This window comes from Erpetoichthys calabaricus, chromosome 3 (assembly GCF_900747795.2).
Source record: "Erpetoichthys calabaricus chromosome 3, fErpCal1.3, whole genome shotgun sequence".
NCBI classification, from domain to species: Eukaryota; Metazoa; Chordata; class Cladistia; order Polypteriformes; family Polypteridae; genus Erpetoichthys; species Erpetoichthys calabaricus.
The window spans coordinates 270,740,674-270,757,030 of record NC_041396.2 but is presented as its reverse complement, the minus strand read 5'-3'; the positions used below and the strand labels follow the sequence as shown (position 1 = coordinate 270,757,030).

The 16,357-nt window shown below is 39.7% G+C and overlaps 1 protein-coding gene across 5 annotated transcripts in view; it reads right to left on the bottom strand.

Annotated features, from left to right (window-relative positions):
• The window catches only part of gigyf1a (GRB10 interacting GYF protein 1a), a 150,901-nt gene that overhangs the window by 13,741 nt on the left and 120,803 nt on the right, over window positions 1-16,357 (bottom strand). For 4 of the 5 annotated variants that reach the window (XM_051925119.1, XM_051925120.1, XM_051925121.1 and 1 more), the window contains exons 24-26: window positions 14,348-14,508; window positions 10,675-10,719; window positions 5,408-5,555 (exon numbers count right to left, since the gene is read on the bottom strand). In XM_051925119.1, coding sequence (XP_051781079.1) covers window positions 5,408-5,555; window positions 10,675-10,719; window positions 14,348-14,508 — 354 coding nt within the window. The remainder of the gene's footprint in view (window positions 1-5,407; window positions 5,556-10,674; window positions 10,720-14,347; window positions 14,509-16,357) is intronic. The other variant, XM_051925122.1, reaches the window with a different exon arrangement.

Sequence of the window (16,357 nt, the reverse complement as noted above, 5' to 3'; positions counted from 1 at the left end):
GAAGTCAAATTCTCAGAGGATGCTCATTAATAATACCCAAAATTGATGAAGCAAGTTACTCTGGTCAAAACGTAATACAATCTATGACTAATTTATTAGGTATCCTTTGCTTATTAATGAAAAGAGCTTGATCTTCAAAACAGCTAATCATTTGGCTGCAACTCAGTATTTATAGCATGTAAATATGATTAAGAGGTTCAGTAGATCTTTACCCAGATATTAAAATGTGCAAGATAGATGACCCAAGTCAGGAGTTATCAAACATTTTTAAGCAAAGAACCCACAGAATGTTGTAACATCTGGACAGGGCCCACCCACTAAAATAATCCCAATGCTGAGAATGGAAGCAAGTCTTGTATCCTGGTTACTGCTAACAGTAAGTACATGGTATGATATTGGATAATATTAGACCTATTAATCAGACAATCAGTTAACTATAGTAGACTATTATTGACATAACGTATATGTGATCAAATGTCATGCACAGTACTTTTTCTTGGCATCCCACCTCTAGGAACTGAAATACTTTGGAGAGTCACCACTTTTCAGTTTTAAATTGTTAAGTACTGAACCATTACTAGGCATATCTAAAGGTGGTATTTCTTTACTCTCACCCCTTACATTTGGGAAGTATTACAGACAGTTGTTTGTGAGTCTTAATGTTTTTATGTAGGCCAAATGTTTCTCTAATGAATTATTTATTTTAATGTAAGAACAGGATTGTGGTTTGATATGGAATAAAAATTAAAAAGCCTAAATTTCCATTTTTTAACTTACAAATATTATAGTCATGTGAGAAAAAGGAGGGGAAAAACAGCTCATAAATTACATATGACCTTAAGACAAAAAAAAAAGAAAATAACTCACAAAGGTTTCCAAGTCAATGTGAAGGCTGAGCCTGCTACAAAGCACAAAAGGTATTTATGATGGAATACAGTTGATAACAAGTGTAGTTCTGCTTCTATATTTGGCCTATTTCTGAAATTTTTAAGGGCAGGTTACCAAACATTACCAACTCTGTTAAAACAATAGCTTTCTATTCTTGATTAATATTAAATAATAAAATGAAAAGTTTTATTATTAATAATTAATATTTATCTTTGTTCCTCATTGTATATTCTGCCAAACTCAAACTGTTCTAAAATAAAAGTGGACTAAACAAGCTTACCAAAGCTAAAAATATTGTAAATACTGTATTGCAGACTACTTGTGGGTGCTGGAGTTATGAGAAGGCGAGCACTTACCTGTTAAGACACGCTCTTTTACAATAATCCATTGGACTTGGTGTTGGGTTCTCAGAGAAACTCAATTTTGGCATGGATATGCTCAAGGATGTGGAGAGTAAGAGTTACCTCACGTCTAACTTGTGCAGTGAGATACAGTGATCCCTCGCTATATCGCGCTTCGCCTTTCGCGGCTTCACTACATCACGGATTTTATATGTAAGCATATTTAAATATATATCGCGGATTTTTTGCTGGATTTCTGAGGACAATGGGTCTTTTAATTTCTGGTACATGCTTCCTCAGTTGGTTTGCCCAGTTGATTTCATACAATGGACGCTATTGGCAGATGGCTGAGAAGCTACCCAACGTACTTTCTCCTTCTCTCTCTTGCGCCGAGTTTCTCTGATCCTGACGTAGGGGGATTGAGCAGGGGGGCTGTTCGCACACCTAGACGATATGGACGCTCGTCTAAAAATGCTGAAATATTATCTTCACGTTGCTACCTTCTGTGTGCAGCTGCTTCCTGAAGTGACATGCTGCACGGTGCTTCGCATACTTAAAAGCTCAAAGGGCACGTATTGATTTTTGACTTTGTTTTTCTCTGTCTCTCTCTCTCTCCCTGCTCCTAACGGAGGGGGTGTGAGCTGCCGCCTTCAACAGCTTTGTACCGGCGGTGCTTCGCATACTTAAAAGCCAAACAGCCCTATTGATTTGTTTGCTTTCCTCTGTTTCCTTTGAAGAGGAAGATATGTTTGCATTCTTTTAATTGTGAGACAGAACTGTCATCTCTGTCTTGTCATGGAGCACAGTTTAAACTTTTGAAAAAGAGACAAATGTTTGTTTGCAGTGTTTGAATAACGTTCCGGTCTCTCTACAACCTCCTGTGTTTCTGCGCAAATCTGTGACCCAAGCATGACAATATAAAAATAACCATATAAACATATGGTTTCTACTTTGCAGATTTTCTTATTTCGCAGGTGGCTCTGGAACGCAACCCCCGCGATGGAGGAGGGATTACTGTACATGCACAGGTGGTAAAAATGAAGCACAGCCAAACATGAAGACAGCGGTTCAGCTACTTTGTAATCAATAGTCCTTTCAAAGAACACTTATTTGTCCCCCACTTTTTTTTTGCCTGACATTTCTTTGTGTACCACCTGGTAGTGGCTGTTGAACCACGCAGGATGAGAACTATTACTTTACAATAGCCACAATGTTAAGGGCTAAATTATGTGCAACAATTAAACAATATTTTAAAAACTTTGTGAGGGAATTTAAGGACATTCATAAAAATGTCAAACTCAACAGAACCACCGCAGCCAAGCAAGCGCCTCATGAAGCCATGATCACTAGTTTGAAAACTTTGAGTGACTGGGATTTTCAAACATTACAGTCTACAGAGATTACACAAAATAGTGTGACCAGCAAAACAACATCCAATGAGGGGCTATTTCGTTAGCAAAAACACTTTTTTAATTGGGAGATGTCAGAGTATTATGGACATGCTCGCTCAAGGTAACAGAAAGGGTGCAAATACTAAGATAACAACTCAACAACTATATTCATCAGACATTGAAAATGGATAAGGTAGAGCAAGAGAAGACCACAGTGGCCTCTATCTCTAAAAACCAAGAAAATGACACAATGGACACAATCAGACCAGACCATTAATAATTAGGAATATTTCACCTTCTCTGATAGAACCCAATATATATTGTGACAAACACGTAATGAGCAATACAATACAATACAATACAGTTTATTTTTGTATAGCCCAAAATCACACAGGAAGTGCCGCAATGGGCTTTAACAGGCCCTGCCTCTTGATAGCCCCCCAGCCTTGACTCTCTAAGAAGACAAGGAAAAACTCCCAAAAAAACCTTGTAGGGGAAAATAGAAGAAACCTTGGGAAAGGCAGTTCAAAGAGAGACCCCTTTCCAGGTAGGAGCAGTATTTAGAGTCAACATTTTGAATTCATGGACCCATTCTGCTTTGTGTTGACAATACAGGCTGATGGTAGTAGAGTAATGAGGCGGAGAATGTTTACTTGGCACATTGTAGGTCTCTTATTAGCAACTAAGCATTGTTTCAATTCCACATCATACCTTTGTATTACTGCTGTGTGCATCATTTTTATGGATGAAGTGTACCTTTTATCAAACAAACTTTGAGCATGAATCATGTGCTATATCACAAAATGTGCATCATTTCAAGTTGGTTCCATAAAAATTGCAGTAACTTTAGTTTACTCTGCACAGATGCATTCAAGATTATGATCGAAAAAAAACAACAAACAAACATGAAGATGACATAGAAAGGGAGGTTTATAGCATCAGTGCTTGAAAAACCTACAGAGATTGTGTGACACTGCAAGATAAAGCAATCTTTAAAGAATTCAGGCTGTTCTGGAAACAAAAGCATTTCTACATATATATATATATATATATATATATATATATATATATATATATATTAATTTCTTTGCACAGCTTTTTCTGACTGGCAACAAAGTAGGCTGAAATTGACAATAATGTGAGGATATCATAAAAATGATTACTTTCATAGCATAATTTAAGTAGTAAGTTTTTATCATTTACCCTTTCTACTACTTGTTATTTTTAACATGTAATCTATAGCATATTTCATGCAGTTTTTTCTATAACAACTGCTTGTACTTTCTTGTATAATTTTATACTAAATCTGTTCTTGATTTGAGTAGTGCCTTTTATCACTAGTTGTATAAAATTATTCAGGCATACCTTCAAGGTCCCCCTTAGTGTCTAGCAGTGGTATATTACTTATATTTACCACACTAGCCATGTGCGCCCAACTACGTTGCGCATGTTAAAGTTGTCTGTGAAGGGCTCCCTGTTTAAATGCGGCTGCCAGTCGTGAACTGGGCCCTTCGTCGCACAGCATTATGATTTTTTATAAGGGAAACAAAATTACAAAACAAAACCCTTGGACAATGATTCGATAGGAACGGCCTACTCGGAATCACTGTCCAAATAGTAATTATGTAGTGGTGTAGGAGCATTTCTGCTTCTCTCCGTTCACAGTCTGTCTCGTTTTCACGATGCTGTCGTTTCCTCTCACGATCTCTTCTCAACCTTTCTCCAATCTCGCAGGTTGCTTTGTGGCAATCCAAAGAGTAAGGCAATATACATGGAGCAATGGTTACAAAAGGGGGACACATAGGTATACAGGCTCTTTAAAGCATAAATAGGGATCACTTCACTGACATGTGAACAAGCCAGGGTACAACTGTGAGACGCGCAGCACTCGCCGGCTACAACGTAACAATAATAATTTCTGGAACGTGCTGTTACGTTGTCATTCATTTTACCCGCTGTCTGTCTTTCATTCATATGTTACATAGGCACGTACCTTTTATCTTCGGCAATCTCATTCTCTAACCAGGCCTCAGGAGCTAACCAGCATAACACTGACCACCACACCTTTCGTTATTCCGGCATATTGTTGACATCCGTGAGTAACAACAACGTACTAAACTGGAAGGTGGTCTACGCATAAGTGGAATTCGCGGACAAAGATCAAGATCCAAATGAAGATTATATATAAATATGTTTATTACTAATATTTCACTATTGAATTTGATATTCTACTACAATCTTGTCAGCTATCAGAAAACGTGTCATTGTGTATGCTGTATCTAATCTATAAAACATAGAATGGATGATCATAATTGTGGAATTCACGGACAAAGATCAAGATCCAAATGAAGATTATATATAAATATGTTTATTACTAATATTTCACTATTGAATTTGATATTCTACTACAATCTTGTCAGCTATCAGAAAACGTGTCATTGTGTATGCTGTATCTAATCTATAAAACATAGAATGGATGATCATAATTGTAATAAAATGTAAACAGTAATTACAGTAAGCAGACATAGTGACTATCAGTTTGCCACCTTTTCACCATGTGAGTCTTCATTCTTTTTCAAGAGTCTACGTAATTCTGAAGCAAATAATGCTGTGATGTTGTTAATAGAAGGGTATGAGTCTCTCATGCTTTCTACAAACTTTAAAATGCAGGAAGCAAAAACAGGCAATGTATTACTATGTGTACCGATGTAACTATAAATAGAGTGTTCAAATTTTTCCTTCTATGGCAATACTTTAACTATAAGACAATGTAAAGGCTTTACACACCTAGGATACTGGGATCAGAGTGCAGCATCACTGGCTGTTTCTTTTTCATCTTATTGGCCTGACTGTTCTCATAGGCTGCCTGCTTGGAGATATGACTGGACTGGAACATGGATTGCAGGCTGTTGGGATTCAGGCCTCTCATAGCATCCTGTAAAAGGAAAAAGTATGAACACAAACATTAATGCCTATACTTACAGAGAGACCCTATTAATAAACATTATACTTACCACTAAGAAAACAAACTAATTTAATCTAAATTAACCTGTAACAGCAACAACTCAAAAACAATCATTTGAGGCTTCAACTTCTCTAGGGGCCTAAAACTTTGCTTGGATTGATGTGTGAAAATATGTATATGCCAAAAAAATTTGATTTGTAAAACTTGCCGTATACACTTTCCTATGCAATTTACCTTTATAAATCAATCAACTTGTGAATGTACAGTGCATCCAGAAAGTATTCACAGCACATCACTTTTTCCACATTTTGTTATGTTACAGCCTTATTCCAAAATGGATTAAATTAATTTTTTTTCCCTCAGAATTCTGCACACAACACCCCATAATGACAACATGAAAAAAGTTTACTTGAGGTTTCTGCAAATTTATTAAAAATAAAAAAACTGAGAAATCACATGCACATAAGTATTCACAGCCTTTGCTCAATACTTTGTTGATGCACCTTTGGCAGCAATTACAGCCTCAAGTCTTTTTGAATATGATGCCACAAGCTTGGCACACCTATCCTTGGCCAGTTTCGCCCATTCCGCTTTGCAGCACCTCTCAAGCTCCATCAGGTTGGATGGGAAGCGTCGGTGAACAGCCATTTTAAGATCTCTCCAGAGATGTTCAATCGGATTCAAGTCTGGGCTCTGGCTGGGCCACTCAAGGACATTCACAGAGTTGTCCTGAAGCCACTCCTTTGATATCTTGGCTGTGTGCTTAGGGTCGTTGTCCTTCTGAAAGATGAACCGTCGCCCCAGTCTGAGGACAAGAGCGCTCTGGAGCAGGTTTTCATCCAAGATGTCTCTGTGCATTGCTGCAGTCATCTTTCCCTTTATCCTGACTAGTCTCCCAGTCCCTGCCGCTGAGAAACATCCCCACAGCATGATGCTGCCACCACCATGCTTCACTGTAGGGATGGTATTGGCCTGGTGATGAGCGGTGCCTGGTTTCCTCCAAACGTGACGCCTGGCATTCACACCAAAGAGTTCAATCTTTGTCTCATCAGACCAGAGAATTTTCTTTCTCATGGTCTGAGAGTCCTTCAGGTGCCTTTTGGCAAACTCCAGGCGGGCTGCCATGTGCCTTTTACTAAGGAGGGGCTTCCGTCTGGCCACTCTACCATACAGGCCTGATTGGTGGATTGCTGCAGAGATAGTTGTCCTTCTGGAAGGTTCTCCTCTCTCCACAGAGGACCTCTGGAGCTCTGATAGAGTGACCATCGGGTTCTTGGTCACCTCCCTGACTAAGGCCCTTTTCCCCCGATCGCTCAGTTTAGATGGCCGGCCAGCTCCAGGAAGAGTCCTGGTGGTTTCGAACTTCTTCCACTTACGGATGATGGAGGCCACTGTGCTCATTGGGAACTTCAAAGCAGCAGAAATTTTTCTGTAACCTTCCCCAGATTTGTGCCTCGAGACAATCCTGTCTCAGAGGTCCACAGACAATTCCTTTGACTTCATGCATGGTTTGTGCTCTGACATGAACTGTAAACTGTGGGACCTTATATAGACAGATGTGTGCCTTTCCAAATCATGTCCAGTCAACTGAATTTACTACAGGTGGACTCCAATTAAGCTGCAGAAACATCTCAAGGATGATCAGGGGAAACAGGATGCACCTGAGCTCAATTTCGAGCTTCATGGCAAAGGCTGTGAATACTTATGTACACGTGCTTTCTCAATTTTTTTATTTTTAATAAATTTGCAAAAACCTCAAAACTTTTTTCATGTTGTCATTATGGGGTGTTGTGTGCAGAATTCTGAGAAAAAAAATGAATTTAATCCATTTTGGAATAAAGCTGTAACATAACAAAATGTGGAAAAAGTGATGCGTTTGAATACTTTCCGGATGCACTGTACATATTTAAAACTCATCTCAAACGCCACCTTGAAATATCCATATATGGAGTATGCTAATCAACCTTATACACATTCAATCAAGATCCTGGAGAAGTTAATTTCCTGGTAGAGCAGCCTCTCACCGGTCACATCTGGACACTGCCACTTGCACTGAAGACTGTCAGGCTGCATTCCACAACCTAGAGCACAATATCATGCACAGCATTATAGCACCTCTCATCTGCATTCTGGGGGACAGAAAAAGGCGCAAGGTGCCAGCGTCTGAGCGGGTAGTCGTTATTACAAGTCACATGTGATAACAGGATTGTGGTTACAATGAATAGTACAGTCAATATGAAAAACTGAGGGTTCAGACAGTTAACTTATCAATAAGCCAGCCGCCTCGCACAGTACCATCAGGTAGGTCTATTAAAGCTAGTTTGCCTCAAAATAAATGAATCATGGATTAACCTTGGCCACTGAGCCACAACTTTATCATTCTCATCTTGGCGTTACAAATGACTTGTGTGTTAATGGAATGTCACTGTTCATGGTTAACAAAAGCAGCTTCAAATTTGGTAGGTACCTTTACTGCAATAGGAGTGCAATAAATTACTCCAATTACATTAGGAGATCTGGACACTGGTGCAAATTGCCTTTCTATGTTGGGAAAAATGTTTTGCTTTATGTATGTACACCCATACCACATGAAAATTTGATGTAGCGCCTTGCCAGTCGGTTAATGGCTTCCAGCACAGTGGGCATCATGCAGTGAAACTTCCATCCATCCATCCATCCATCCATCCATTGTCTCCCACTTATCCGAGGTCGGGTCGCGGGGGCAGCAGCTTGAGCAGAGATGCCCAGACTTCCCTCTCCCCGGCCACTTCTTCTAGCTCTTCCGGGAGAATCCCAAGGCGTTCCCAGGCCAGTCGAGAGACATAGTCCCTCCAGCGTGTCCTGGGTCTTCCCCGGTTGGACGTGCCCGGAACACCTCACCAGGGAGGCGTCCAGGAGGCATCCTGATCAGATGCCCGAGCCACCTCATCTGACTCCTCTCGATGCGGAGGAGCAGCGGCTCTACTCTGAGCCCCTCCCGGATGACTGAGCTTCTCATCCTATCTTTAAGGGAAAGCCCAGACACCCTGCGGAGGAAACTCATTTCAGCCGCTTGTATTCGCGATCTCGTTCTTTCGGTCACTACCCATAGCTCATGACCATAGGTGAGGGTAGGAACATAGATCGACTGGTAAATTGAGAGCTTCGCCTTGCGGCTCAGCTCCTTTTTCACCACGACAGACCGATGCAACGCCCGCATTACTGCAGATGCCGCACCGATCCGCCTGTCGATCTCACGCTCCATTCTTCCCTCACTCGTGAACAAGACCCCGAGATACTTGAACTCCTCCACTTGGGGCAGGATCTCGCTACCAACCCTGAGAGGGCACTCCACCCTTTTCCGGTTGAGGACCATGGTCTCGGATTTGGAGGTGCTGATTCTCATCCCAGCCGCTTCACACTCGGCTGCGAACCGATCCAGAGAGAGCTGAAGATCACGGCCTGATGAAGCAAACAGGACAACATCATCTGCAAAAAGCAGTGACCCAATCCTGAGCCCACCAAACCGGACCCCCTCAACACCCTGGCTGCGCCTAGAAATTCTGTCCATAAAAGTTATGAACAGAATCGGTGACAAAGGGCAGCCCTGGCGGAGTCCAACTCTCACTGGAAACGGGTTCGACTTACTGCCGGCAATGCGGACCAAGCTCTGGCACTGATCGTACAGGGACTGAACAGCCCTTACCAGGGTGGCCGGTACCCCATACTCTCGGAGTACCCCCCACAGGATTCCCCGAGGGACACGGTCGAATGCCTTTTCTAAGTCCACAAAACACATGTAGACTGGTTGGGCAAACTCCCATGCACCCTCCAGGACCCTGCTAAGGGTATAGAGCTGGTCCACTGTTCCGCGACCAGGACGAAAACCACACTGTTCCTCCTGAATCCGAGGCTCGACTATCCGACGGACCCTCCACTCCAAAAAGGGTGGGTACTCCGAACTGCTGTTCGGTGCATACGCACAAACAACAGTTAGGACCCGTCCCCCCACCCGAAGGCGAAGGGAGGCTACCCTCTCGTCCACCGGGGTAAACCCCAATGTACAGGCTCCAAGTTGGGGGGCAATAAGTATACCCACACCTGCTCGGCGCCTCTCACCGGGGGCAACTCCAGAGTGGTAGAGAGTCCAGCCCCTCTCAAGGAGATTGGTTCCAGAGTCCAAGCTGTGCGTCGAGGTGAGCCCGACTATATCTAGCCGGAACCTCTCAACTTCGCGCACTAGCTCAGGCTCCTTCCCCTTCAGAGAGGTGACATTCCACGTCCCAAGAGCCAGTTTCTGTAGCCGAGGATCGGACCGCCAAGGTCCCCGCCTTCGGCCACCACCCAACTCACACTGCACCCGACCTCCTTGGCCCCTCCCATAGGTGGTGAGCCCATGGGAAGGTGCAGTGAAACTTGGTTGAAATATTCCTTACTTTGTGCTGGCTCCATGAAAGTGACAAACAATGGCCAATATAAACTGACAAAAAGCAAAAAGGTTCTTTAGTACAAATGCGTAGCTTTGGCCTGCTTAAAACAAAACTAAAATCATATACATCATATTCAACACTTCTTAGGAATGATATTTGTCATATCAATGCACAGTATAACAAAGTCTTGGTGATATGAATTATTATATGCGCAAGACATCATTTAGCGGGTATGGCTGCATTTCCCTACTTGAACATGACTGTCGTCATTTTGCAGTGTCATTGAACTTTCGCAGATGCATGGGTCAGAGTTGCTGTAAATATAGGCGTGTTCCCCTATCAAGTCTCCTTCTAAAAATCATGACCTTTGTATGGGAAGTTGCATACACATATTTCAAGCCTCTTTTTGCACGTATGCAACTTTTATAAATGAGGACCCTGGACTCTCAAAGCACAACAGGTTCACCAAAACATACTGTACAGGAATCAATACATTTCTAAAACACAACTAAGATTATAAAATTCTTATTATGGGCAATACAGCCAAAAATATCCACCTCTCCACCAGGAAGGAATCCAAACATTTTCACCAAGTCACAAATTACACTTTTTTGCATTAGATAGGAGGTTGGTGGGGGAAAAAAACAAAAAAAAAAAACAAAAAAAAAAAAACAAATTACCTGCAAAGGGAAGTTCACTGCCAGCCCTGCTACTTCCTTTGACAGCTACACAAAACAATATAAATAAAATTATCAGTAGTCAAAAATTATAAACCACATTGACTCACTATCAAAACTTCTTTATGAATATATCTAGCAGTTTGGTGCTGTAAAAGATTTCACTGTCAAGCTTCTTCGTATGTTATGTTTCCAGGTGATTTGTCTTCTATGTGATGTTTGCAAGTTGTATCTCCCAGCAATTCTCCATGGTCAACTGTTATGACAAAAATGCAGGATTGTGAGCACTGTTTAAATATCTTACAATGAAGTGGCTTCTGGGACATTTTAGATAACCTGCTGGGACAGATTTCAGTTTAACACAATCCAATATACTGTACAAACATGTAATATACTGTATGACATGGAAAACACTACAATGTTAGATATAATTACAAAGTGGAGGTTTTCAAGCTAGAACACAAGTGTACTTACATAAAAATTCTTCAAGTTTCTTTATTCGGGTTATCCACAGCCTGGTATTTCCAACAGGTAATTAAAAAGGTACAAATAATGGAATTATGTATTGGATTGGTACTACAATTTTGACTTCTTGGTGTGCTGCACAATTCTGTGCCTAGCAATCATTAGTAAAAAGTGTGCCTCGAATCATGGCTCCTTGTGAAGCCTCAATCATGTAGGTGATGGTGGGACTGAGGGTCGAAGCATGTAGTTTCATGAAGTCTCTAGGACATCTAAATACGGTTTTCCCAGACTACTCCACCGAGTGATGTGGGGAAGGGTTTGAACGAAACATCTCAAAATCTGGTACCATACCATTAAAATGTTTGTTTTTTTTCTGATACTCGACCAGTAATGATATACCATGAAGCCCCACTGGCACTTAAATCTAAACTGGTAGAATAGAATTATACAAGGCAGCTATAAAAAAGGATTATGGTAACACTCCACAATTCTTTGTTGCCGTCACATTCAGAACACTACAAGCAGTTTTAGTGTTAAAGTTAGAGATATTAATATGTCTTAGAATCAACCAGTAAGCTTATTGCAAAAGTGAACTGAAAAAAGACTGAAAAGGGTGAATATCTCTGCCCAAAGAGAGATAATTAAATTAATATTTGTGTGTGGAATTTGAAGATACGAAGGAATAAAAACATTGACCCCACAGTATTGACATTACAACAAGCTCAAAAATATCATGCAGGCAGAAGCAGAACTTGGTTTAACAGTATTTTACAGCAGTGTCCTACTTGGGCTTGGGTTTCTGAGGGTATCCACAAAAAAGGGGCTACTGGGTGAATTTTAAGGCTACAAAATGTCTGTTAAGTCTGGGCAAAAAACAATACAGTAATAACAAAACATATATTGCTATCTTCTATAACTCACTGTTCTGTCTTTTTCTCCCTCTCTCTCCAACACTACAGTAACCAAGTAATAGAACTTACACATAGGAAATATTAGTTAATGGGGAAAGCTAAGGGGTGGAGAAGGAAACACTCACCCTTCATTCTATTCAGCAATAAGAAAGCCACTACCATAATCACACAAACATTCACATATACATACATATATACACACACATACATGCACACACTTTATATATATCATATATACACACACACATATATACATACATGCACATACACAAGCATACATATCTCTCTATTATATAAAAAAATCTTGGGACGAGACACTTTCAGAGAGAGAATTTCACGTCCTGCGAGACGAGACTTTGTACCAAGAGATGAATTGAAAACCTAACAGGTCCAAGCGGGGGCGGAAATAAAAGACAAACAGTAGAAGAAGAAAAGACAGAGTAGAAGACAAAGTAGAACGTTGTAATGAGTTTCAAAAATGTTGACGCGATACACATACAGAGCAGGTTAGAGATTATGAAAGTACTAAAATTGGAAAGTCTCAAAAAACTGATAGTAAAGATTGCATTAGTGCTAGCAAACAGAAATTATTACTCGGTGAAATATCAGAACAGTGAAAAGATATCGAATATATGGACATAAGAGAGATTGTTCTGCTTTAAAGTTTAAGTGGGAGACTTGCAGATTGTCTAATTTGTGCTGCCATCAAGGAGAAGTAGTGTTTCTTCCCAATGAAGAGGCGTATCCACGAGAAATAAAAGATTTGTTATTTGGTGAAGGTGAAATCCACAAACACTACAGGGAAAATATCCGAATCAACAATAATCTGTTCGCGTTCACATCATTCAATGCTCAAAACATAGATTTACATGATTCATGACCATGCACTATGAGAATCTGTAGTCCCGAAACAATTAAAGCTACTGAAAGTTTAATTTCAAAGAAACCACAATTCAGTCAGGTTTATATTTTATGATCACTGAGAAGCGATGCAACATAGAATAGAAAGAGTTAAACGATTGGCCGTATTATAAATTCTACAGCCAATAACAGATACAAATCCATGCATCCAAACATGGATAACATTAGACAACAAAGGAGATCTTGATATGCCATTCGTATTAAAACATTTACAGCTTCCCATTAGAATAGCTTTTGCAAAGACAATTAACAAATCTCAAAGCCAAACATTCGAAAAAGTTATTTTATTTAACAGAGAGAAAGAAACAAAATTCAATCACGGGTAGGTATACGTTGCGTTGATGCATATGTAACAATTCCCATGAAAATAAAAATGTTTAAATTGTACGTCCACATCTCCATACGCGAGTGGCAGAACCGCAAAGAGGCTAGCGCATAGCACAGGCCGGGGGGTTGGCGGGTGAAGCCCCCTTGTTTGTTTGTATGTATGTTTTATTCTCCTATATATGTACATATATACATACACACACACAGCTACCGTGATTGTACAGCCTTATTTTGAGCAGGCAAAAGTAGCTACTGGAAATAACTAAGCCAGATATAAAACAGAAACCATTATTGAGGTATGTCTCAGCACATGAATCATTGTTTTTAAATTGATGCATAAGAAGAAAAAAAAGAGACAGCTTAAAGATATGAAGAAAAAACATATTCAAAAATAGGAAGTACAGAGGAACACTGAGGTTGGGAATTTTGAGCAAATCTGCTAACATGAGCCAACAACTTAAACAGTCTGGAAAATTCTTAACAGTACACAACAAAACACGTAAATGACATTAAGTTTAAACAGTGCATTGGAGTGTCTGTGTTCTCCAGGAAGACCAACTCCAGTCAGTTATAGCTGAAGCAGACTAAATGATATAATAAATAAGCTTTAACACACCAAGTTGTAAGTACTGAAGGAGCAACAGTTTATAAGGAAGTGTTACAGGGTGCTTATTTAAAAATAAATGAGCAGGAAACACTTATTTCGGTCTTGATAATTCAGTTGTACAAAGACTTTTATGTAACTATATGTTAAACATTTAAATAGTACAGTGTGAATTGTAACAAACTAATTATGATACAAACATTTCATATTCAAATAAATTGTTTATGGTGTTACATGTGCATATTTGAATAGTTCAAGTAAGATTTTCAGGTTTATATGAGGTACAGTTTAAGTGTACTGTCAAGTATACAGTGCACACTGCTGGTGCATACCAATCTAACACTTTAGCTATGATACCAGGAACTTAATTGCTTACTCATATGTGTTACTTCAAAGTAAATTTAAAGAGAATCCAAAAATTGCAAAAAAGAATCTACAGGAGTCCCACCTGCTGCTGTCTCTGGTGGTTGGCTTTCTGTTTGGCACGGCGCTCAAGAAACTGCTTGGCAAACTCTTTGGCTTCCAGAGTATCTCCCAGATAGGAGCGGATGAAATCATGGACCTCATAAGGAGACTCTACTTCCTTTAGGTATGAAACAATTGTTGGAACTGCAGAAAGACAACAGGAGCAAAAACATACATATATGCAAAACAACTATTTCAAAACAAGTCTAAATTATAACATTATATCAAAAGAGGAGCAATGTTGAGAAGAAGGCGCACACACACAAATACACACAGAATCAATTTAGTGTTGCAGATCAGTCTTACCAGTAATCAGACGTAAAGAAATACATTAATTTTATGATCTTACAGGACTTAAGTCGATGTCTCTCACTGCTACAACTAATGGGTCAAAACAGCATTTATTTCTATAATACATTTTCATATGCAGGATGTAGCTTGAAGTGCTTTACAAACTCTCAAAGAAATAGTTACATGAAAAAAAATAATTAAAAAGGAGAAATAATAAACACTTAATAAAAAATAAATCAAAACAACATTATATACAGTTAGCTCCACAAGTATTTGGACAGTGACACAATTTACATACATGTTTGACTGTACACAAAAACAATGGATTTGAAAAAAAGCAATTATTATGCGATTGAAGGGTAGACTTTCAACTTTAATTTAAGGGGTTTACCAAAAACATTGAATGAGCAGTTTGGGAATGACATCCATTTTTATACATGGCCACCTATTTACAGGTGCTCAAAAGTATTTGGATAATTGACTGACAAGCTGTTCCATAGCCAGGTAGGAGCTGCTCCCTCATTATTTTATTAAATATTAAGCGTTTACTTAGTTTGCTTAATTTCAAATCAATTCTGGTGGAATAAAGAGCCAAAATTATGAAAATTGTGTCGCTGTCCAAATACTTAAGGACCTAACTGTAACAGATACACAATTAGTAGACAATTACAGTCATTATATATAATAATGTATTGTATGCTCTAAAGATAAGACCGATGATAAGATCAGATAGCCAGGAGGACAGATTAAAAAAACAAAAACAAAAGGGAAATCAATCAAAAGGTCATGCAGTCCCCACTGGGCATTCTACCAAAAAAATATTCTTAAGTCATTCCTCATTATTTCAAGATTTAGCAGTTTGCTCAAGATGAAAAACTCCACTCATTTAAGCAAACAACAAAAAAACCTTGACTATTCGGTCATAAAGCAATGTGTACCACATGGGCAGTAATTTTACTCAGCTTTTCGAATTAAAATATTTTAGCGACATCTATTCAAGCCCCGATTGTGTGATATTTAGGAAGGCAGACCTCATCTTTCATTTCTCCCCTGTGTTGCACATATCTGTATCTCTACTGCCCCTGGGTATTCAAAGATCAATCAGGCACTACAAGTGAGATATTAGCAAAAGCTCAAATATGTAGTCACTTGCTACAACAATTTAAGTTACTTAAGAAACACATTGTCAAATGGTTCACTAAATTAATAATCAACTGTACGAGATGTACCCATTTACTGCCATGGTTGGCTTTATAAGGCATCTCATATATATTTCTCTTCTGGTTTGTCCTGCTTCCACATCAAAACCGGTCCCACCCATACGCAGCCGACACGGCATTTCTCGATTCCTATTCGTCCTCTTCCAAACCCTTTCCCACGCTACCTGTGGCTCCTCTTCAAAACCTGTCCTGCCCACACGCAGCAGACACGGCATTTCTCGATTCCTATTCGTCGTCTTCCATGTCATGCACTATACTGGCCTGCTGAGCGTAATATATCCAACAAGTACTCGAGGTGCTGCCACAACGGTAAAGTAGCTTTACCACCTGTGTCTTTACAACAGCTTCTTACACAGCAAACATCAGAAGCTAAAAATTATCGTGAACACATTTGGGAATACAACTCTTCTCTAGCATTTGCTTCCATGGGTGCACAAATAACTCAACCTCCTGGCCACGGACCATACTGTTTTAAAATACAT